This window comes from Sminthopsis crassicaudata, chromosome 5, assembly GCF_048593235.1.
Source record: "Sminthopsis crassicaudata isolate SCR6 chromosome 5, ASM4859323v1, whole genome shotgun sequence".
NCBI classification, from domain to species: Eukaryota; Metazoa; Chordata; class Mammalia; order Dasyuromorphia; family Dasyuridae; genus Sminthopsis; species Sminthopsis crassicaudata.
This window is the reverse complement of record NC_133621.1, coordinates 288,862,194-288,885,244: the sequence shown is the minus strand read 5'-3', so window position 1 is coordinate 288,885,244 and position 23,051 is coordinate 288,862,194. Positions and strand designations below refer to the sequence as shown.

The window sequence follows — 23,051 nt, the reverse complement described above, 5'->3', positions numbered from 1 at the left end:
ATGCCTTCAATTCCTGGTGGTCATGAGATGAGTGGCAGTAAGAGAGTTGTTAAAAATCCTCTTTAATCAGCAGCAGATTTAAAAGTGAAAGAACTTACTTATTCCCCAATTATTAGTTCCAAAATATAAGTCTATTCTTGGATAGAAATCAGTTTGCTAAGAGACTGACTTCTATAGTGGCAAAGACCTATTAGGGAAATGGAATTTAGTGCTGAGAATGCTTTCTCAGCTGGCAGAAAGGTCCTAGCAGCTGAGCAAGCTACCTTAGGCCTTCTGCAAAGAACTTAGTTGAGGGAAGCTGTTATATTGGGTATCTTTGTGGGGACTGAGACAGCCCAAGCTGATCAGACCAGGATTTCTCAATTGAATGAGAATTTACAATTTCTATGGGAGTTGTTTTGTCCCTGAATAATATTGCTTCTCTTATCCTGGAAGGATGGGCCCTGTCTCCAGACTCCTTAGAACCTGTGAGATCCTGATTTCTGAGATCAGAAAAGGGGACACAATCTCTAAGAGTGATAATCTTAAAGGGAACACAGCTTTAGTAAAGGGAACAGTTTCCCTTTCACTTCACTACTATTACTACTACTACTACTACTACTACTACTACTACTACTATTCCTACTACTACAAGATTATTGTTTTTATGCTTGTAAATTAAAAAAAAAAAAGGGATTAAAAGGAAAACTTGATTCAATTCTTCAAAGATCCATGCCTAAGAGTGTTTTCTATATCTAGCAGTCAATCAGCAAGCATTTAGGGGCAAATGCTAGTGATATAATTGCAAAAATGAAAGTGTGTAATGGCTCTTACAGATCAAATGCCATGAGAACTGTTATAATAACACTTATATAATGTGTATATATACATACAAATATATATCTCACATTAGAATGTAAGTTCTAGGGGCAGCTAGGTGGCACAATGGATAGAGTACCAACCCTGAAGTTAGGAGGACCTGAGTTTAAGTCTGATCTCAGACACTTAATACTTCCTGGCTGTGCAATCTTGGGCAAGTCACTTAACCCCAATTGCTTCAGCTACAAAAAAAAAAAAAAAAAAAGAAATGAATTAAATATTAAAAATAGAATGTAAGTTCTTGGAAGGCAGGTACTGTTTCATTTTTGTCTTTGTAAACCCAGGGCTTAGCACAGAATCTGGAAAATAAAGAGTAGCAAGAAATTTATATTCTAATGACAAATCAATAAATCACTTTTACTCAATAATATTATTTCAGTGAGCATTTCAGTCAGCTAGTCAATAAGTATTTATTAAGTTCTAGTATATGCTAGGCATGGTGTTCAGTTTCCACTAAGAAAGGCAAAAGTCTATGAAAAGCTTATAATAAAATGGAAGAAAACCACTTGGTGCAACCTTAGTCCCAAAGCCTATTTTCTCTTCATTCCCCAGGCTCCAAAAGGAAGAGGACACAGTAAGTAGCCAATCTCTTTTGAATAAAGTCCTTCATCTTTACAAGTCAGGCCCTTAAGTCCTTAAAGCTTAGGTTTGAGACACAAAGCATATTGATATAGAACTCTCTCCTCATTGGTGGATATCAATGTCCTGCACCTGTGTGAAGGGGGGGTGCAGTTAATGAAGGAAGCAGACTGTAGAACTTTTTTCAAGTTGTCTTCTAGTCTCTTGGATTTCTTCCATTGATTTCTGTACTTCTGGCTTCGAGCTTTAAAAGAGAAGATGGAAAATGTGAACCCCACTTTAGAACACTGAAGGAAAAGACTCTGGAAGAAGCTGACATGAGAGAACCTACTCATCTCCACCATGTCCTTTCCCCCAGCTTGCTACATTAGAGACTTTAAGGTACGATAGAGAATATTCTTGGGGTAGAGCTGAGTTGCCTCAATCCCAAAAGGAGGTCTCCTTCACTCTGTATTGCTTTGTATATGTTCACCTATGTAAATTTTCTCTGATTTCTCTTTTGCTATCAATTTCTTGGCTAAATGCTATGTATATTGATTATGGAACAAGTAGAGTCAAACCTTGGATATAAAGCTTGAGATCTTTTTGCTCCCAATAATGAAACAATGACCACAAGATTAAACCTGATTTTAAATCTATAGATTTAATTCTAACCTGGTTCCCCTTCTGTCTCTGAGGGGAATTGAATGGTGGCCACCAGCCCCTAACTTCCTGCTTCCCCTCTTGAAGGAATTAAAAATAGCCTTAGAGGGGCAGCCAGGTGGCGCAGTGGATAGAGCACCAGCCCTGAAATCAGGAGGACTGGAATTCAAATCTGGTCTCTGACACTTAACACTTTTTGGCTGTGTGACCCTGGGCAAGTCACTTAATCCCAATTGCCTAAAAAAAAAAAAAAAAGTTAGCCCTAGTAACTGGAAAAAAGAATTACCCTTAGAGAAGCTGTGAGGAGAAGCTAGAGCTGTCTGTTCTATCTCTTCTCCCTTTGAGACACAAAAGACACCCCCATGCTACCTATGAGAGATAACATTTGCCACAATAAGATTATAAATTTAGAGCTAGAAGGGACTCCGGGGGCCAAATCCAAATCTCTCATTTTATAAATAAGAAAAGTTAAGATATTGTTTGAGTGACTTGGCCAGGTAATGAGTGTCTAAGGTAATGAAAATTCAGATTATCATAAGGGGTGATGAGGTATAACCAAATATTGAGGTCTAGAATAGAGATACCTAAAAATTAGGATTAATTGAGGTCTAGTGGCAGGTTCAGGGTACAGGGAGTCAAATGGAGCTCCCCTGCAACCTCTTTGGATTCGGCACAAGGATACAGAATTAAATGAGTTCTAATGACGGCGCAAGAGTCCCCTGTAAAAGAATTTACAGGCCCGAAAACCTAGACTGATTAAAAAAAAAGCTTTATTGTAGGGTTTGGAAGTAAGGTTGAAGTCTGGTTAGTAAAAGGAGTTATATAGAAAAAGAAATACACCAAAAATGGCGGACCGAGAGTCTGTGATGCAAAGCATGGTGCTTGCATGTTTCAACTCTTTGCCAAGAGATGATTCCAACTTGGCTCTTTTATTTGCTTGAAGGGGCCTATGGGTGGAGTCTCAGGATGATTCCGTGAGGGCCAGAATCCACCAGGTTGGGGTTGGGAAACCTGAGCAGATCATTGGAATAGGGGCTGGGTACAGCCCAAATTAGCTCAGATTCGGATCTCTCCAATTGGAATACAAAAGGGTGGTTTTGACCAGATCTTGTAAATCAAAGGTCAGTCATGGGGGTTGGGGATCAGAAAAGGAATCTTAAAGGGGCTACCGCCCCCATCAGAGGCAGCTAGGTGGCCCATTAGAGGTCCAAATGATGTACTGTCAGTTCAATCAGAAGAAAGAAACATTTATATTTAAAAGACTCTGTTAGCCCTTACTGGGATCTTTGCACATTGAGAGAGGCCATTGGCCCAATTTATTGGTTAATGCTAGCCTAATTAATTTTGTGCTTGTGCTTGTGCTTGGTTTATCTTAATTTTTTTTTTTTCCCCACTGAGGCTGGGGTTAAGTGACTTGCCCAGGGTCACACCACTAGGAAGTTAAGTGTCTGAGACCAGATTTGAACTCGGGTCCTCCTGAATTCAAGGCTGGTGCTCTATCCACTGTGCCACCTAGCTGCCCCGGCTTACCTTAATTTTTAAGTTTAAAAGCTGGTTATAAAAATTCTGGGAGTTGCAGGTCTTCTAGTTTGAGAAGAGAGAAAGGGAATATGAAATCAAGGGGAAAATTTCCCGATATAATGAAAGCTTTGAGAATATGGAAAGAGGAAGGGGTTGGGAGGAAAGAGAGAGAGGAAGATAGAAAAGGAAAAGGAGAGAGACAGAGAGACAGACCAATACAGATAGATTGGGGAAGGGATGTGTGGGAGAAGAGAGAGAGAAAAAAGAGGGAGATATCTAGGGTTAGTGTCCATACATGCATCAGTTCAATGTGCCTATAGTAACTGATAGCTTTGTGATCTGTTGGACAATTGGAGTGTGAGTCTTAAAATTCAATCCTCCCCAAGAGACCACAAGGGGTAACAACAGATAAGCTGTTGATTTGTTCACCTTGTGATCCATTGGGCCTTCTATCCTCCATCATTTCCCAAAGTCTTCCAAAGCTCATGCTCATTGCTTCCATGACACCATCTGTTGAAATAGAGAGGCCTATGTGACTAAAGCATTTTTCTTTCTTAAACCCCCAGCATTTAGAAAAAAATAAGCAACACAATATGATAATCAAGAGCTACATATGCAAAATAAATATGAACTATTTTTTTTTTTTTTGGAGAGGGAAAAGCTTTGGTATCTGAGAGGTTGAGGAAAGGTCTTATATAGAAATTAAGCTTTAAAGAAAACCAGGGATCTTAAGTTTTAATAAATGGTTTTCTTGAATTTTTATGTTTGAAAATGATAAGCTTTTCTAATTTAGGCTGGTCCTCAAATGAGAAATCTATTGTAACAGGGCCCCATGATCAAAGCCTTTACAGCTTGGCATACTGCCTCACCCCTTACTTCCAACCCTCTGGCTCATGATTTTCTTTGAGCCAGGAAAACTTCCAAATCTGATAAGATGTTAGAATAGAGTAGAACTTCAATTAAGTATCAACTATACAAGGAGAATTTTTTTCCTCTTGAATTTCTTTCCTGAAAACGTGTGTGGGATACTATTAAAAAAAAAAAAAAATACTCTACTAAATATGATAAAATGATATCTCATTTGTCTATTATCCTTGTGAAATAAGTTCTCTGTCAGGGAATTTTCTAAGTTTTTCTTCTTTAAACACTGAACTTATGCTTGTTTTCATTTATTCAGTTTTGTGGAGAACTCTGATACACTGGAGAATAAGTTTGGATTCTGGAGACAGTGGACCTGGATAAAAATCTTGGCTCTGCATGTTTTCACCTGTTTGATCTTTATAATGTTACTTTATAATGTTAGACCTCAGTTTCCTCATCTGAAAATGGAGGTGGTTGACTACTCATGTGTACAAATGATTTGGCACTAGCAATAATTTTGATGTTTCATCTTGTGACTACAATGGTTCTACATGTCTGTTGCTATTGATACTAGGCTAAGATCTTGAGCAGATAAAATCAAAGTGAGCTGTTTTTAGCTAGTTAAATGCTATCAGCTGAATGCTGGATGCCATGACATACAAGCATTTCATTGTTGGTTCTTATTGTATTTTTAATTTTGTGGCTTTTAAGAATAGGTATTACTACAAGGAAATGAGCAAAAGTTATACCTCAACAAACACATGAGTGACAGCGATATTATTGTAGCTTTTGGTGTGATGACATTAGACATTTCAAGGATCATTTAAGCCTTCAATGAAAATGTTTTTTTTTCTCATTTCAGTGGTGTCTAACTCTTTGTGATCCCACTTCGGGTTATCTTGGCAAAAATATTAGAGTGGTTTGCCATTTCCTTCTCCACTTCTATTATAGATAAGGAGACCAAGGCAAATAGGTTAAGTAACTTGCCTAGTGTCACACAGCTAGTAAGTATCTGAGGCCAAATTTGAACTCAAGAAGATGATTTTCCACATTCTGGGCCCAGCTCTCTAAGTACCATGGCACCACTCAGCTGCCCCAATGAAAATTCAACTAGCTATACCAAAGTAAAAAAGGAAAATCTGAAAACAAAACACACAAGCAAGAACTGACAACCACTGATGGAAAATAGCTTAATAAGTCCTCAGGAAAAAAAAAAAAAAAGCCAGCACTTTCTGATACACCTGGAACTTGCAGCTGAACAAGTTGACATGACATTTTTAAATTGGAGGAACAAAAAGACCACTTAAAACAAAATAGACAAACAAAACTAACTGCTACCTGTTGATAAGCTGAGAATGAGGTAAAAGAAGATCAAACGTTCCATGTGGATCAGTGATGGGATGTTTAGGTGAATGAATGACCATTGTACCTCCAGTCTAGGTGAGATAAAGATAGATATCTAGTTTCAAATGAACAAAGAAAACTTATAATCTAGAATCACAGAAAAATTAATTCACCCTCATTAAGAGACTTCTTAATTCTTCTTATCTTTTTAAAAAAATTCTTGGGAAAAATTAGTCACCAAAGACACGTTTGTTTTTCTTTTAAAAACTTTTCATTTACAAAACATATGCATGGGTAATTTTTCAACATTGACCCTTGCAAAACCTTCTGTTCCAACTTTTCCCCTTCTTTTCCCCACTACCTCCCCTAGATGGCATGTTAAATGTTACATGTTAAATATATTAAAGTATATGCTAAATACAATATATGTATACATATTTATACAGTTATCTTGCTGCACAAGAAAAATCGGATCTAGAAAAAAGGTAAAAAAACCCAAGAAGGAAAACAGAAATGCAAGCAAACAATAACAGAAAAAGTGGAAATGCTATGTTGTGGTCCATACTCATTTCCCATAGCTCTCTCTCCGAGTATAGCGGATTCTCTTCTTTACTGAACAATTGGAAATACTTTGGATCATCTCATTGTTGAAGAGAGTCACGTCCATCATAATTGATTCTCATATTGTTGTTGAAGTGTATAATGATCTCCTGCTTCTGCTCATTTCACTTAGTATCAGTTCATGTAAGTCTCTCCAGGTCTCACTGAAATCCTCCTGCTCGTCATTTCCTACAGAACAATAATATTCTACATAACACAATTTATTCAGCCACTCTCCAATTGATGAGCATCCGTTCAATTTCCAGTTTCTAGCCATTACAAAAAAGGATTGCCACAAACATTCTTGCACATACAGGTCCCTTTCCCTTCTTTAGTATTTCTTTGGGATATAAGCCCAGTAGTAGCACTGCTGGATCACAGTTTGATAATTTTTTGAGCATAGTTCCAAACTGCTCTTCAGAGTGTTTGGATCTGTCCACAACTCCACCCACAATGTATTAGTGTCCCAATTTTCCCATATCCCCTCCAACATTGGTCATTATTTTTTCCTGTTATCTTAGCCAATCTGAGAGGTGTATAATGGTATCTCAGAGTTGAAAGACATGGCTAATATTCAATAGGAGATATGATCTCATGATGAAGAATTTTTAAATAGGTGGTACAGTGGATAGAGTGCAGGGGCTGGAGTTCAAAATCCAGCCTCAGATACTTCCTAGATGTGTGACCTTGGGCAAGTCACTTAACCCTCTCTGCCTTAATTTCCTCATTTGTAAAATGAGTGGGAGGAGGGAATAGCAATCCATTTCAGCATCTTTGCCAAGACAATTCCAAATGTATTCAATGGAATGACTAAATGATAATAACAACAACAATAATCAAAATCTTGGGAACTCAAAGCAACTTGTATAAAATAAAAACAGCAAAAGGAGGACACATTAAAACATCTACCTACTTCCGCTTCACTGACTATACTAAAGCCTTTGATTGTGTGGATCACAACAAAATGTAGGCAAGTCCTCAAGGAGATGGGAGTACCAGGTCATCTTACTTGTCTCCTGAGACACTTACATGTGGACCAAAAACTGAACATGGAACAATTGGTTGATTTAAAATCGGAAAAGGAGGATGACAAATCTGTATATTGTCACTTTTGCTGGATTGGATGAATCAAAAACTGGAATTAAGATTGCTGGGAGAAATAGCAACAGCCTCAGAAATTCAGACATTTCACTCTGATGGCAAAAAGATAAGAAGAATTAATGTCTCTTAATGTGGGTAGAAGAAGAGTGAATCTTAACATTAAAAAAAGCTAAGACTCTAGAAATGGGTTCCATCATTTCTTGGCAAATAGAGGGAGAAGATATGGAAACAGTTTCAGATTTTATATTTTTGAGTCCAAAGATCACTGAAGGTGGTTATTGCAGTCGTGAAATTACATGCTTCCTCCTAAGAAGGAAATACGAATAGCATAACTAAAAAGTGCAATTTCTACCATGTTTAACATATATTGGATTACTTGTCATCTAGGGGAGGGGATGGGGAAAGGGAAGGGAAATTTGGAACACAAGGTTTTGCAAGGGTTAATGCTGAAAAATTAGCCATGCATATGTTTTGAAAATAAAAAGCTTTAATTAAAAAGATGAAGGCCAAAGAAGAAGGGGTTGCAGAGATTGAGATGGATAGATGGTGTCATGGAAGCAAAGAACATGAGTTTGGACAGACTGAGAGATAGTGGAAAGACTGAGCACGTCCGTGAAGTCACAAAGAGTGGGAGCCACTGAAAGAATGAACAAGAAGCATGGTTTATTAAAAAACGCTTTCAAAGTTGCAACACTCTTTAAATACATTGTCTCTTGTAGTTCAAAACTGCACTAAGACTTTTGGGACAGGGGCAGGTAGGCGGCACAGTGGACAGAGCACCAGCCTTGAATTCAGGAGGACCCGAGTTCAAATCTAGTCTCAGACACTTAACACTTCCTGGCTGTGTGACCCTGGGCAAGTCACTTAACCCCAGCCTCAAAAAAAAAAAAAAAAAGACTTTTGGGATACCCCGCATTTAAAGCACTTTTCAAGCTTTAGCCTTCTATAAACCATTGTTATTTCAAGGCCCCAGTGAAACAATGTTTGCAAAAGTGCTTTGTAAACTTTACGACATAAACACAGTTTTTTAAAGTAGCACAAACGAGACTTTATTTAAAGTACTTTGTAACCTTGAAATTGTTTTTATAAACCGCACTTCCCGGGGAGGGGAAGCTCAAAAAGAGACAATGTATTTCAAGGGCTTTGCCATCTTGAAAGTGTTTGTCAATTGCCAGCTTGGAGGAGTTCAAATGAAACAATGTATTAAAACGTCTCTGCCACTTTTAAAGGGCTGTGATCGCACTTCTGGAGCAGAGCTGGACTCTAACGAGACTGTATTAAAAATGCTGTGCAACCTTCAAAGCGTTTGTAGATCACGCTTGTCTCTAGGAAGGTTCCCACGAGAGCACGGCTCCTCAAATTCGACCCTCCCGCCTCCCGCCTCCGCGTTGCACTGCTCAGCGCAGGCTGCGCGCGCCGAACCGGGGCGCACGCGGGAAGGGGGGGACGGGGGGGTGGGGGGGACCTGAGGTGGGCGGAGCCTGCGCCTGCTCCATGAGCCTCGGAGGGCGCCTCTTTCCTCCGTGCACCAGAGGGCGCTGGCGGCCTGAGGAGGGGACCGGGCAGAGTCCGGAGTGGGGGCCGCCGCAGGCCCCGCCCCTAGCCTCGCTGTAGTTGCGGCGCGGGGCCGGCCCGGGGGCGGGGTCGCGGCCGGCTGCCTCCCGGAAGCGGCGGCTGCGGCGGCCGGGACTGGCGCGGAGCGGAGCCGGGAGACGGGCGGCCGTGGCCGAGGCGGCCATGAGCGGCGGCGGCGGAGGAGGCGGCGATGCTGCTCAAGCTCCTGCAGAGGCAGACCTACACCTGCCTGTCGCACAGGTACGGCCTTTACCTGTGCTTCGGGGGCGTCGTCCTGATGATCGTCTCCGCCTTCCAGTTTGGAGAGGTGAGTCCACGCGGAGCCGCCGGGTCCGGGGAGGGGGGGGGGTCTGCTGTTCCTCGCCCACCCAGCCCACATGTGCCGCCACAGCCCCCCTCACGTGCTACCTGTCTCTGCTGGGGGTCCCCGCGCTCCCGCCCCCCACCCCACGTGCTACTTCCGCGGGGATCCCGGCTGTGTTATCCTCCACACTTGCACCCTCTGCTGGGACGAGGGGGGCTTGCTTTCCCCACATACCTACTCTGTAGGAGGGCCCCTGAAGAAGGGGTCCCGTTATCCCTCCTGCATCTGGTGCTGGCCTGGGCGGGAGGGGCTCCGTTATCCGGTTCCCCTCCCAGGTGCTGCCTTTGCCCGGGGTCACTGCCGCTGTCATCCATAGAGTCCACCCTTATGTGGAGTCTCTTGGAAAGGGTCTCCACTGACCCCCTCCCCAGGCTCTGTCAGGCTAGGAAATACCTGCGCTAACCCCCCCTTGACGCTTCTTTTGCTGGTTTATGTGAGTGGATTTTCTGTTAATGCTCCGCATCAGCTGATTCATCTGAAAGGACTTCTGTTCTCAGCCTTCCCACTTTATTCTCTGTCTCTCTCTCCGTGTCTCTCTGTCTCTTTCTCTCTCCCTCTGTCTCTCTCTGATTGTCTCTATCTGTCTCTATCTCTCTTCTTTTACCATGGGAGCTCTAACTTCACCTCCTCATGGCTTTGGGTTATGCACCAGCCTTTCAGTTGGAGAGAGAAATATCCCTTTTCATCCCTAAATCTCCACATCCCTATACACTATCCACTTCTAAATTCTTCCAGTCCCCTTTATACCTCTTTCCCCATTGTTTCCCATCTTCAGGGCGAGGGAGTGGGTTTGGAAAGGTACACAGGGTCTCCCCATCCTTTCCTACTTGTTTCCAAAAATGTCTCTTTGCACCAAGAAAGGCTTGTAATCTCATGCTTCTTTTAGGGGGAAGGAGAGGTTGAGGTTTGGGTTGGTGTCTTTTTTTTTTTTTTTTCCCCCGAGGCTGGGGTTAAGTGACTTGCCCAGGATCACACAGCTAGGAAGTGTTAAATGTCTGGTGCTCTTTCCACTGCGCCACCTAGTTGCTCCCTGGTGTGTCTTTCACATCTTGATCATCCCAAGCTATTCTGAACACTGCCTACTGTTATTTTCTGCTAAAAAGAGACAAAACAAAACAAAAATGCCCTATTGTGTTTTATTTTGTGTTTTGAGGTGAAAGCCTTTGCCTCTCACTCACCTGATCATTTTCATTGCCCTCCTTTGGTCCATGTTTCCTAAATTTCTGTCTCAAATATACCCTGAAAGGGGTACGCTGATAAATATTTAACATCCAGTTCTGGGAAGATTATGGACACAATTTCAAATTAACTATGACTTGGGTCAGGTAGTGCAATGAATAGAGCACCAGCCCTGGAGTCAGGGATACCTCTGTTCCAATCAGGCCTCAGGCAATCACTTAACCTGATTGTCTCCCAAAATAATAAATTAATCTACATTATTAGGACTTCTGCCATCTCTTAAGCCTGATGACCAAGAGCAAAACAGTAGATTAAGCCCTGATTTGTAGCATTTGCGGAGTTTCAAGGCATAACTGCTCACACAAAAATTTAACAATCATGTCCAAGCTGATACAAGTTGGCTTCAACACCTTCCTTTCCTTAAACTCAACTTACTACCCCCCCAAACTGCCTTTTGGGGAGAATCCTTCTGTAAATCTTCCAGTGTGGAGAACAAACCCTTTATTTATGTTCTAAGCCTTCTACCATTTATTTTATTTATCCCCTTGCCTTTTTTATTTGGAGAGGAGAGGGGAGGAGGGAGAAGGATGTTCTTCCCATCTTGGAGAGGAGATCCGCACTGCACCTGACTTCCACCTGACTTCCCCCAGGGCCCTCTCCACTTTACTCATTGCCTGGTATACACATATGTCCTTTACTGAGTTGTGGCCCTCCAGCCTTAGCCTGTTTGAGCTCATCCTTGTTTATCTCTTCTTTGATCTACACTACTTTGAATACTTTGAGGATCTAGGATATTCCTCCTTAACTGCCTTTTAACATTGGCCTTAATCTCCATTTTAACATTAGAGTTTATGCCAATTTTTCCATCTCTCCTGAATAACCCTGCTCTCCTATACCCCCCTCCTTATTTGCTCCTTCCTAATCTTCCTCATTTCTCACTCCCACATTTGAACCCACATTTTGACCTTTCGGCTTTTAGAAGTTGTTTGTGCTTCAATTTGGAGGGTTTCAATCCCACTGAGGATTGAAGACTCCAGGGGCCTTGGCGCTTTGTAAACCTTTTCCATCAATTGTCAGCTTTTAAACTTTATACACTTTTTTTCCCCTGTTTTTTAAACTGATTTTTTAATAGTATTTTATTTTTCCAAATATATGCAAAGGTAGTTTTCCACATTCACCTTTGCAAAACCTTGTGTTGCAGATTTTTCTCTCCCTTCTCCAAGACAGTACCCAATCTAAGTTAATGTATGCTTGTTTCAGACAAATTATTCAGAATAGGTCATTAATTAGTTTATCCATAGTTTATCTTTGAGATTTTTGTATCATTTCGTGATACAAGACCAGCTTGGTCTCCAGGGCACATGACTTTTATGAGACTAACTTCCTTGTACTTTAGCATGGGGCATCTTGAGGTGCAATACAAGCAGTTAGAAGAACAGAAAGATTCCAGAATAACACCTAGGTCAATCAGCTCCAAAATTCCTTAGTCACTATATGGTTAATACTGCCTTGAGATGAATTAGAAACTTTTAGAGGCTATATTTGAGCAGTAGCTTGGGATGCCCTTAACAATAACTTGTGGCCTATTTAAAATGTTTTTGAATGAATAAATGCATTACTTGAGATACTTTCTTTCAGTTTCTTTACTTAAAGTTGAGTCAATATTTTCTCTTGGCAGAAGTTTTATTGAGGTAATAAAGAGTTGAATTATTAGTAGAATATTTGTGTATATATACAGGTGCAATTTATTTTGAATTTTTGAGGGGTTATGTAACTACACAGTTGCAGTACTTAAAAAAAAAAGTATTCTTCAGGTTGTTCAAAGCCTTCCTTTTTGTTTGTTTTGTCTGTAGCACAGAGAAGGATGTAGTTAAAGACCTTTGTACTTAAAGTACTACTTGGTGTGAGTTATTAATGAATATATGATGTAGGGCATTGTGCTCCCTTATCTATCTGCCATTTTGTTCATGTAGTCCTTTTAATCCATATTTCAACCCTTCTAAGGTCTTTTACGTTGTAAAAAGCATAAAGTTTTAAGTCAGTTACATCTAAGGTTATTAATATTCCTGACTTAAGGCACTTAAGAAATATTTGTTGATTGATTTATTATATACTTAAAGGAACTATCATTTCCTTGACATGTGGCCTTTCTCCTCTGATGCCAGTAAATGGTATGATTTTCTTGGTTTCACAAGTTACGTGGGTCAAAAGTACCACACCTGGGGGGGCTACCTTCAGAGATAAGCCTCTGTACATCCATCTAGACTGGCTTTAGGTTGTGACAGTCCATTACTCAAAACTTTTCCAGTTTGATAGGACCAGAGAGGTTACATGAAACTGCTTGACTGTCCATCCTGATGCCTATTTTTAAGGCCCAACTCACATTTTCTCTCCTCCCTACAGCCTGCCTTAATTATAGAAGCTGCTGCTTTTAAGACTACTAGTTCACACTCATATAGTAGTTTAAGTATTTTGCTTAAGTAAAGTACCAAGTACCTCTTTGATCCTCAAAATAATCCTGGGAGGCAAGTGCTGTAATTATCCTTTTTTTTTTTTTTTGCAATTTAGGAAACTATGGCATGCCCAGGCTCATACATCTAAGTGTCCTAGGCAGCATTTCAACTCAAGTCTTAGTGACTCAGTCCAGCTCTTTATCACCTATATATCATATTGTCTCTCAGGAGTAAATAATAGGTCAATTTATTCACTTTCCCAGTTGAGAAGGGCAGATTTATTATACCATACCTTGAGCTGATTCGGTTAGCCACTCTTGTGAAACTATTTAAGTTCATCTAGTTGAGAGAAACTGTAGAGATGATTCAAGACTAAGTAATGTTAATGCATATACTATAGTCAAGAATCCTTGTTAACAGAAGTGGAAAAAAATGAACATTTTAAATTGAGACATAATAGTCTAAACCAACACTCTTAGCCATCTCTAATTGATGTAATGTTCATTTTTCTTCTCTTGGCCACCCTTTGACTCATCTGTTGCATTAGCTCCAGTTAGATATATGTAGTAATTAAAGTATCATTTTTCTTAAAATTAAGATTATGCTTTCTGCCTTCAAATGCTACTTTTTTTTTTTTTCCATTCCTCTTCACTTATTTCTTAGTGTTCCCAGTATAGGTCAGCATACCTTCATCCACTTCTCAGAATTTGCTAGCTCTTTTTTCTTTAAAACAATTTTTTTATCCTGATTTTGGAAAATGCTAACATGTCAACATTTTTGTTTACAAAGAATGGAAAAGATTGCATATGAAACCACACAATTTAAAAAATATTTTATTTTTTCCAGTTACTTGTTTGGTTTTTAAAAATTTTTATTAACACTTTTTATATACAAAACATGCATGGGTTATTTTTCAACATTGACCCTTGCAAAAACTTGTTTCCCCTCCTTCCCTCCATCCCCTCCCTTAGATGGCAGGCAGTCCCATACATGTTAAATATATTAAAGTATATGTTAAATACAATATATGTATACATATTTATACAGTTATCTTATTGCACAAGAAAGATTGGATTTAGAAAGAAGGTAAAAATAACCCGAGAAGAGAAAACAAAAATGCAAGCAAACAATAACAGTATGAGTGGAAATGTTATGTTGTGGTCTGAACTCATTTCCCAGTGTTCTTTCCCTGGGTGTAGCTAGTTCTGCTCATTACAGATCAATTGGAACTGATTTGGATCCTCTCATTGTTGAATATAGCCACTTCCATCAGAATTGATCCTCATATAGTTTTGTTGTTGATATATATGATGATTTCCTGGTTCTGCTCATTTCACTTAGTGTCAGTTCATGTATGTCTCTCCAAGCCTCTCTGTATTCATTCTGCTGGTCATTTCTTATAGAACAATAATATTCCATAACATTCATATATCACAATTTATTCAGCCATTCTCCAGTTGGTGGGTATCCATTTAGTTTCCAGTTTCTAGTCACTACAAAAAGAGCTGACACAACATTTTTGCACATACAGGTCTCTTTCTCTTCTTTAGCATCTCTTTGGGATATAAGCCCAGTAGTAACTGCTGGATCAAAGGGTATGCATAGTTTGATAACTTTTTGGGCATAATTCCATATTGCTCTCCAGAATGGTTGGATCTATTCACAACTCTACCAATTATGCATCAGTGTCCCAGTTTTCCCAATTTGAATATATAGCTTGTATTTTTTGGAAGTACAAGGATCATAAATCTAGTTAGTGCCTGAGACTTGATTTGAACTCAAGTCCTCTGGATTCCAGGGCTAGTGCTTTAGAGAGCCAACTAGCTATCCCCATAATACATGTTAGTTTCAAAGCTATTCTTTCTGTTTGTGATTTCTTCTGAATTTTTTTCTATTCTCTTATATATCATTTCTCTGGCAGGGAAATAGCTTAATATTTATCTGAATGTACATCATTTTTATTACTAAAATCTGATTCTCCCTTAAATTTTTTTCATTTTGAGACAATTTTTCTGTTATCATTGGTACATGTTCCTCTTTCACATATGTATTTGCCAGAACTTATACACTAGCTTCCTCATTTTCAATGTCTCTCCCTTATTTCATCTTCCCTCCAACTTCAATACAAGGTCACTAATCTTTTTAAAAGCATTTCACTGCTCAGCTCCTCCGCCTTCTTCCCCCATTCCCCAGACTGCCTTGAATTATCTCCCTGATCTCAGACCTTAAGTACTATATTTTAATTCACACTCACAAATTACATTGTAAGAGGTCCAGAGTACCATTTCTGTAAATTCTTTATTTTTTAATAGGAGTGGGTATAGTTTTGAACCTTTTTGGGCCTCAGTTTCATTATTTGAAAAACAAAGGTATTGATTGGGATAAAGAATCTCCAAGACCTCTCCTAAACCCAAAATCTTCCATTTTATACTATTCTAAAGCAATTAAAAGAAATGAAAACAAGTTGTCTGGTTTTTTTTGTTGTTTTTTTTTTTTAAAGGAAGCCTTCAGTTGTTTCCTGTGGGAGGCATACAGAAACTACATAACTGGAATTTAATTATGGATGTCATAACCTAAAAGAGAAGTCCTTCCCCTTCTCCCCTCCCCATCCTCCAGTGGGAAATGGATAAAAGATCCACAAGATTTCCTTTGAAATGTAAATCAGTACAAACTGATCCTTATAAGACCATAACAACCTAGAAATTAGTTTAGACAGCAAACATTTACCTCCTTCCCAAATAGAGAAAGCCACAGGCAATGTCAATTTAGAATATTCTTCTTTCTAGAATTTAATAGAGAATTGTATGACACTGAGTACTATATCCTGCTAACTTTTATTTTTAATTGGAGAAATCAATTTTCAGAAAACTTGTGAATAGAATTTGGCAAAATTTGGCAAAGATGTGCCTTTACTGCTGTTAAGATGCTAACCTTCCAGTCCATAGTGTGCTGCATGGAGGAGATAGTGGGACTAAAGAAAACAAAGATGGAAGCAAAGGGAGATTTTTTTTGTTGAGTATGAAATAATTTTGAGGATATTGAGAGAAGCTCCAAATATATGAAAATGGGTAAAATACTAAAAACTTTTAGCAAAAATTGTAGGTCCTATTTTTCAAAACAGTGATCTAGAAAAGAATACCCATAACAACAGCACCTATGTGTTCTCCACCTGTCCTTTAATGGAGGTATGACTTTGAAGGTAGGCTTTCATGGCAGTGCTACTCCACAGCAGAATATTTATAATTCATAGTCACATGGTCCATTGAAAGTCAGAGAAATCCAGGACACTTGATCACAGTGTATCACAGGAAATCTTTTGTTCTTGTTGCTAAATTAGGGCAAATGTCCCCTTACAGGCTCCACTCCACTAAAGCTTTTCCCAAGTATGTTAAAAGCATATAAGAATTCTTTAAAACAATAACCACATGAAATTTTATTTAGCCAACCTATGATGATTACCAGTATTCAGTAAAGAATAAAATGAGACATATTTGCCACTCTCCTGGAGGATGCTTAATGTAGAGGCCAAGAAATTAACTTCCCTCCTGGAGGTAAGATCCTCTTAATCCTCCTATCTCTAGGGATATTATGCAGGTTGTACCCCAGCCTAAGAACATTATAGAACCTCCTGAATGAGATCTGTAATTATTTGACTTTGACCTCATCCTTATAGGAAAAGTCAAATGGCCTGTTATCCAGATTGAAAACTGCCAACAGATGGACAGCCTATAGAACTGGTTCACCAGTGTCTCTGACTTGGACAGAAATCATAGAATAATGAACAGGGAATCAAATAGGATCAGTAAAGTGGAATTGTTTGCTTCAGGGGAATTGCCCCATATTTTTAATGATCCCAAGTTTCTTCCCACTTTTAGAAAAGTTTCTCTGAGAGTTATGGCATATCACTGCATCTCTTGAATTTAAGTTGTAGGTTACCTAAGATCAAGGGAGGAGCTCATTGTATCAAGAGACTTTTGGGAAAGACTCATAAAGTCTCATCTGTGTTAAATGATTTGAAATACCAGCTTGGCTAGAAGGAGAAAGGGAATTTGGATAAGTAGTGTTAGGTAGTGGTATAGTAATATTTTAGGGCAGTTCATTTCTTCTTTGTCATAGCACTTCTGATTTTTTTTTTTTTCAATTTTCTTTTGCTAGGAACTTTCAAAGATTATATTCATCACCATTTTATTACTTACTACACTTTTTGATTAGGCTTTCACTTGATCCTAAGGTGGGTTTGAAGGCTTTTGAATAGAAATATTTTCTATCTTCACAACTAAGAACGAGTTCTTAAAACATATAGAATCTAAAAATTCAGAATTGAATAGTTTATGAGATTTCTTGGATTTAAACTTTAAGAAAGATTTACAGTTCAAGAGAATTTTAGAACTCAGAGAAATGTCTGAGGGCATGTAATAATCAGTATTGGAATAAGATTCTACCCTCCAGAGTATCTTCACTCCAGTAATTAGTCATTCCTCATAATCATTGTTTCCCGTGATACTGCATTACAGTCACAGGCCACAATTCAGACATTTCCTAATTGCCAAGTACCTATTTTGGTCTTGGTTTTTTGTTACCGCAAAAAACACTGTTCTAAATGTTTTGGTATATGTGGGACTTTTTTTTTTTTTTTTTTTCTTTTAAGAAATAATGCAACTTTTCCTTAAAGAATGGAGAGCCTATCTCAGATGAAAATATAAGTTCAAGTCTCACATGAAGAACTGGTTGTGTGACCCTGGACAAGTGACTTAACTTCTCAGTGCTATTACTATAACTACTATATTGCAGAGTAGATAGAATGAGTGTCTTTCCTGAGAGTAAATGCCAATGAAACCATGGGGCTAGTCCAAAAAGAAAGAAAGGAAGAAAGAAAGAAAGAAAGAAGCCTTTGTTTCTATTTCCAAATAATCCTGAATGTTGCATTATTCTTTCTACCTTCTTTCAGCAATTTTTGTGTAGGTATGCAGGTGATGAAAGGTGGGAGGCTTGATTGAACATAATCAGCTATATGATGAAGGGGATAGTGTGGTTTTAAGAGAAGAGTATAGAATTGAATTGATTGATTCATCAAGGGGTCAAGATGAGAAGAGGGAGATGGCTTTTCTGGAAGAGAACTGATGGGAGGTCATGTACAGATGAAGGATGAGAGGTTAAAAACTAAGATTATGGTCAGTGAAGGAGATTTCACAATTATTGAACCTGAAGTGAGTCATGACACGGATAGAATCGACTGTGTGTATCTGAGACTGGGTGAAGGAATAGCTTGTGGTAAGTGAAGAAGTTGAGGAACTAAAGAGTTAAGGCATTTGAAATAGAATCCTTATGAATGTTGAGTTTCCCTAGTATGAGAGAAGTTGGGTAGGAAAGAAAGATTCTGATCCTTCCAGAGAGTTTCCTTCAACCACTTGAAAACTTTTCTCATGTCCCTTCTTTAAGTCTTCTCTATCCAGTTCAACATTTCCATGTTCTTTAACTGATTCTCATCTTTATCCCCTTTCCTTGCTTGTAGTCAGGTTCCTTTGTAACAATGTGGGACTCAGAGATGAACATATGTCTCCTTTTTGTGGTCTGACCACAAGATTGCTCTGAAGGCAACTTGAGATCATGATAACTCTTTTAGTTGCACTGTTGACTCAGAGAAATTGTAGTTCACCGAAACCATGAGATCTTTGTCTCCTGAGCTGATGTCTAGTCAAACCTCCCCCATCTTGTGCTTCATACTAAAATGTTTGGGCTTCTTAAAATTTTATTTAAACTAAGTGTAGGACTTTACATTTCTTTCTCTTACATTTTGTCATATGTGTTAGTTTAAACCCATTATCTTCTCCTGTTGAAATCAAGGAATAAGCTTTTATTGAACATTGACTATATTCTGTTATGTGAGACTGGGAAAGGAAAAGAAGGGATAGGCAAGAGATGGTAATATAAATGCTATGAAACAAATGATGTTGACAAGGATCTTTTTTTTTTTTTTTTTTAACATTCTAATTTTTTTAGATCCTGACTTGTCATCCATTATTTTATCTCTCCCAGGTTTGTGTCATTTGCAAATTTGATAGTCATACGATAGTATTTTCTTCATCCCTAGTTCTTGATGAAAATGTGATACAGCCTTCAAAGTACAGATTCCTGGGAAACTGGCCCATTAGAGTTTTCTCTCCAAGTTGATATAGTCTCCTAAATGACTATATTCTGGGATCTGGTCATTCCTCTGTCTTAGAATCTACCTGATTTATTTAGCTCAATCTAGTCATCTTACTCAGAAGAATTGCATAAGAGATTATCAAGTACTTTGATGAAATTGAAGTTTACCAGAACTGGAACTTTCTCCTTATCTAACTAGTTTGTAACTTAAAAAAAATAACAAAAACAAACAAGCGTGTGTGCGCGCACGCGCACACACACACACACACACACGCACGCGCACACACACGCACATACACACACACACACACACACACACACACACACACACACACACACACTGTGATTATTCCAGTACCTCAAGAGTTACTGTTCTCTTAGTACCCTAGAATCCAACCTCTGACAGAGAACTGTCCTTGGGAAAAGTACTTAACTTAAAAGGGAGGAAATAAAGGCTTGTTTCTACCTGCCTTCCACAGTTGTGAGGAAAGCATTTTGGCTGTATTGAAAACTTTCAGTGATCTATGCTTTTGTCACTAGAAAGTCACAAAGCATCCCTGGCTTCTTTTAAGCCTCAACTAAAATTCTACCTTCAACCGAAGACCTCTTAATTCCACTCAGGGTTTTCCCTTCTACAGTTATTCCCTATTTATTCCACATATTGCTTTCTGTCTGTCTTTGAATATTGTTTTCCTGCAGATTGTTAGCTCCTTGAGGGCAGGGACTGTCCTTTGCCTCTTTTTGTATCCTCAAGCATTTAGTATAGTGCCAGGCACGTGAGAGGTATTTAATAAACTTTGATTGATTATTTAATCATACACGTTAGAATTTTTCCAGTAATAAAAGTCAGACTCACAGAGCAGGATCATTATCTGCTATTCTTGAAACATCTCTAGTTACCCGTGATTGTTCCAGTAGCTCAGGAGTTACTGTTCTCTTAGTGCCCTGGATTTAGTTCCTCTGACTTTGGTACAGTTCTGCCTTCTCACTGTCTATTTATTTTGGTTTTTAGTTCCTTGTTAACTACTTTGGTTCTTTATTCTTGCCTCAAGATCCTTCTCTACAGAGAAACAGAAGGATAAAGATTGGGAAGTTGGGCCTTCTCCATTTACCAGCCATTCTTATCTTCTTTTCTCTTGCCAGTCCTCTCACCTTTGATCCACTTAACACTTAAGTAACTAAAAAAAACTTTTGTCTCTACTACTCAAATGCCAGCCTGACTTTTATACTGTTGACATTACTTTTTAAGGGACTGCCACTCCCATGCTATTAAATTGAAACATGCTATATAGCATAATATTAGAAAAGAAGCTACCTGATCCAGTAAATCTAGTTGAATGACCACATTTTTATTGTGTGAGGTATAAATCTGGCTGTAGAGTTGGGAATCCTTTGTGTTTTATAAAATGTAAATGGAGAAAGTGGTTTTGAGTGAAAATTTTGCTTCATTGATTGAGAGGTAGAAGGAAACTACCTACAAATGTGTAGGCAATAATGACAGAGCCAGGATTTATGCCCAAGACCTGTGACTCTTAAGTATTATTGTAGTTTGTAATTATAAAAAAACTAAAATGTAAAACAAAGACATATTCATCAAAGTATTTGTTATAAGTTATGTTCTATGCAAAATTTTAAGAAGTGAAAGAATTCATTCTCTAATTACAGTTGTCCAGATATTTCCTTTTTTTATGGATCATATTGTACTAATTGCATCACATTTTGAAATGCTGTAAGATTCCTTCAACTTCTTTTTTAATGTGCAATTCTTTTTTTTATTTTTATTTTTTCTGATTGTACATGTGTATTAACTTTTTTTTTTTTTTTTGCTGAGGCAATTGGGATTAAGTAACTTGCCTCAAGTCACACAGCTAGGAAGTGTTAAGTGTCTCAGGGCAGATTTGAACTCAGGTCCTCCTGACTTCAGGGCTGGTGCTCTATCCACTATGCCACCTAGCTGCCTGTATATTAACTTTTTAAATAAATATTTCTTTATGAATCATGTTGGGAGAGAAAAGTCAGAACAAAAAGGAAAAACTTTGAGAGTGAAAAAAAACAGAAAAAAGAAATGAACATAGCATGTACTGATTTACATTTAATTGCCATAGTTCTCTTTGTGGATGCAGATGGCATTTTCTATCCAAACTTCATTAGAATTGTCTTGGATCACTGAACTGCTGAGAAGAACCAAGTCTTTCATTGCAAAATCTTGCTTTTACTGTGTACTGTGTATTCCTGGTTCTGCTCCTTTCACTCAGCTTCAGTTCATGTAAATCTTTCCAGGTCTTTCTAAAATCAGTTCTCATTTTTTATAGAACAGTAATATTGCATTACCTTCCTATACCACAACTTATTCAGCCATTCCCCAATTGATGGGCATCCACTTATTTTCCAATACTTGCTACCACAAAAAAATCTGCTACATTTTTGCATATATGGTGCTTTCCCCTTCTTTATGATTTCCTTAGAATAGAGACCCAGTAGTGCTGCTGGGCCAAAGGGTGTGTGTACAGTTTTATAGCTTGTGAAATTTTTTAGACATATTTTTATATTTGTCATATTGTGCAAGAAAAATCAGACCAAGAGGAGAAAAAACCATGAGAAACAAAACAAAACAAAAATATTAAAAAAGGGGAAAATGCTATGTTTTGATTCACATTCCGTTTTCATAGTTCTCCTTCTGCATGGATTTTCCATCCCATTTATTGGAATTGCCTTGAATCACCATATTGCAAGGAGTAATGAATGGACACCCTGAGTATGAAATGGCTAAAAAAAAAAAAAAAAAGAGTACAAAAAGCAGAGAAAGAATTCAGGGGGGCTTGTGGAAGACTAAATACAAACCTGTGAAGAGTTGCAATCAGCGATGACAGAGTATAAATAGCTGCACTTCTGTGTTCAGAGATCCAGAGAACTTCATGCTACGTAAACAGCACTATACCACAGTGTTAGGATGGATATACCAAGAAGAGTAAGGTTTGGTCTTAGTCTTCAGATATGATATAAGCAAACAGGCAAGGAGCTCCTTGAGGAGGGGATGCAAATTAGCACTCTCTCTATGAGAAATAGTCTTGTAGGATTGCCCAGAGAGCATTGAGTTATAGTGACTTGCTTAAAGTCCCACAGCCAACTGTGAGTCAGAAACAGAGCTTGATCCCAGGGTTCCCTGGTTTTAAGGCCAAGTCTTTTTTCCATTGTGACAAGGTTTCCTTTCTGAAAAGACAAGTTACAAAAATGTGAAAAGTACACCCAGATTATAAGAGATAAAGGATTTGACAGAACAGGAAATATCACAAGGAAGCCATGGAGTGAAATGGACAAGGAGTGCCCCAAGTTGAGGATCCCTTGTGGACCAAGGGACAGCTTTTTCACCCAGGAGCTTCAAATTTGAAAATCTGGGTTGTTTAGTTTTTTCTCTTTTTTTCTACCCCTTTTAACCATATCTTTTTTATTGTTTTTATATATAGAAAACACATGGCCATATGTTAATTGGGGGAAGCAGTATTGAAATTTTTGTGGTTTGCTTCAGTCCCAATATCCCTCAGAAACAGTACTATTTCTGTATAAATAGTGATGTTTCATTCTCAGGACTTCAGTTTGTTATGAAAAAGGAAGAGAAAGGTAGGTAGCATGTTTCTCTAAGAAGGGACTAATTACTGATCACAAAAAGACCCCTGAGCAGCTCCATTCTTTTTTTTTTTTTTTTTTTAATTAATTTTATAATTATAAATTTTTTTTGACAGTATATATGCATGAGTAATTTTTTTATAACATTATCCCTTGTATTCATTTTTCCAGATTTTCCCCTCCCTCCCTTTATTCCCTCCCCC

General features: G+C 38.4%; 1 protein-coding gene and 1 long non-coding RNA gene across 3 annotated transcripts in view; one reads left to right on the top strand and one right to left on the bottom strand.

Annotated features, from left to right (window-relative positions):
• Positions 1–1,282: 1,282 nt before the first annotated feature.
• LOC141543150 (uncharacterized) lies at positions 1,283–5,884 on the bottom strand. The gene is made up of 3 exons (XR_012482352.1): positions 5,800–5,884; positions 4,030–4,110; positions 1,283–1,681 (listed from the first exon to the last, which is right to left on the bottom strand). It is a non-coding gene; the product is annotated as an uncharacterized LOC141543150 (long non-coding RNA).
• Positions 5,885–9,179: 3,295 nt separating this feature from the next.
• Positions 9,180–23,051, top strand: part of GNPTAB (N-acetylglucosamine-1-phosphate transferase subunits alpha and beta) — an 86,249-nt gene continuing 72,377 nt past the window's right edge. Inside the window, exon 1 of one of the 2 annotated variants that reach the window (XM_074271396.1) lies at positions 9,180–9,388. In XM_074271396.1, the coding sequence (XP_074127497.1) occupies positions 9,272–9,388 (117 nt within the window). In that variant the 5' untranslated portion in view covers positions 9,180–9,271. The remainder of the gene's footprint in view (positions 9,389–23,051) is intronic. The other variant, XM_074271395.1, reaches the window with a different exon arrangement.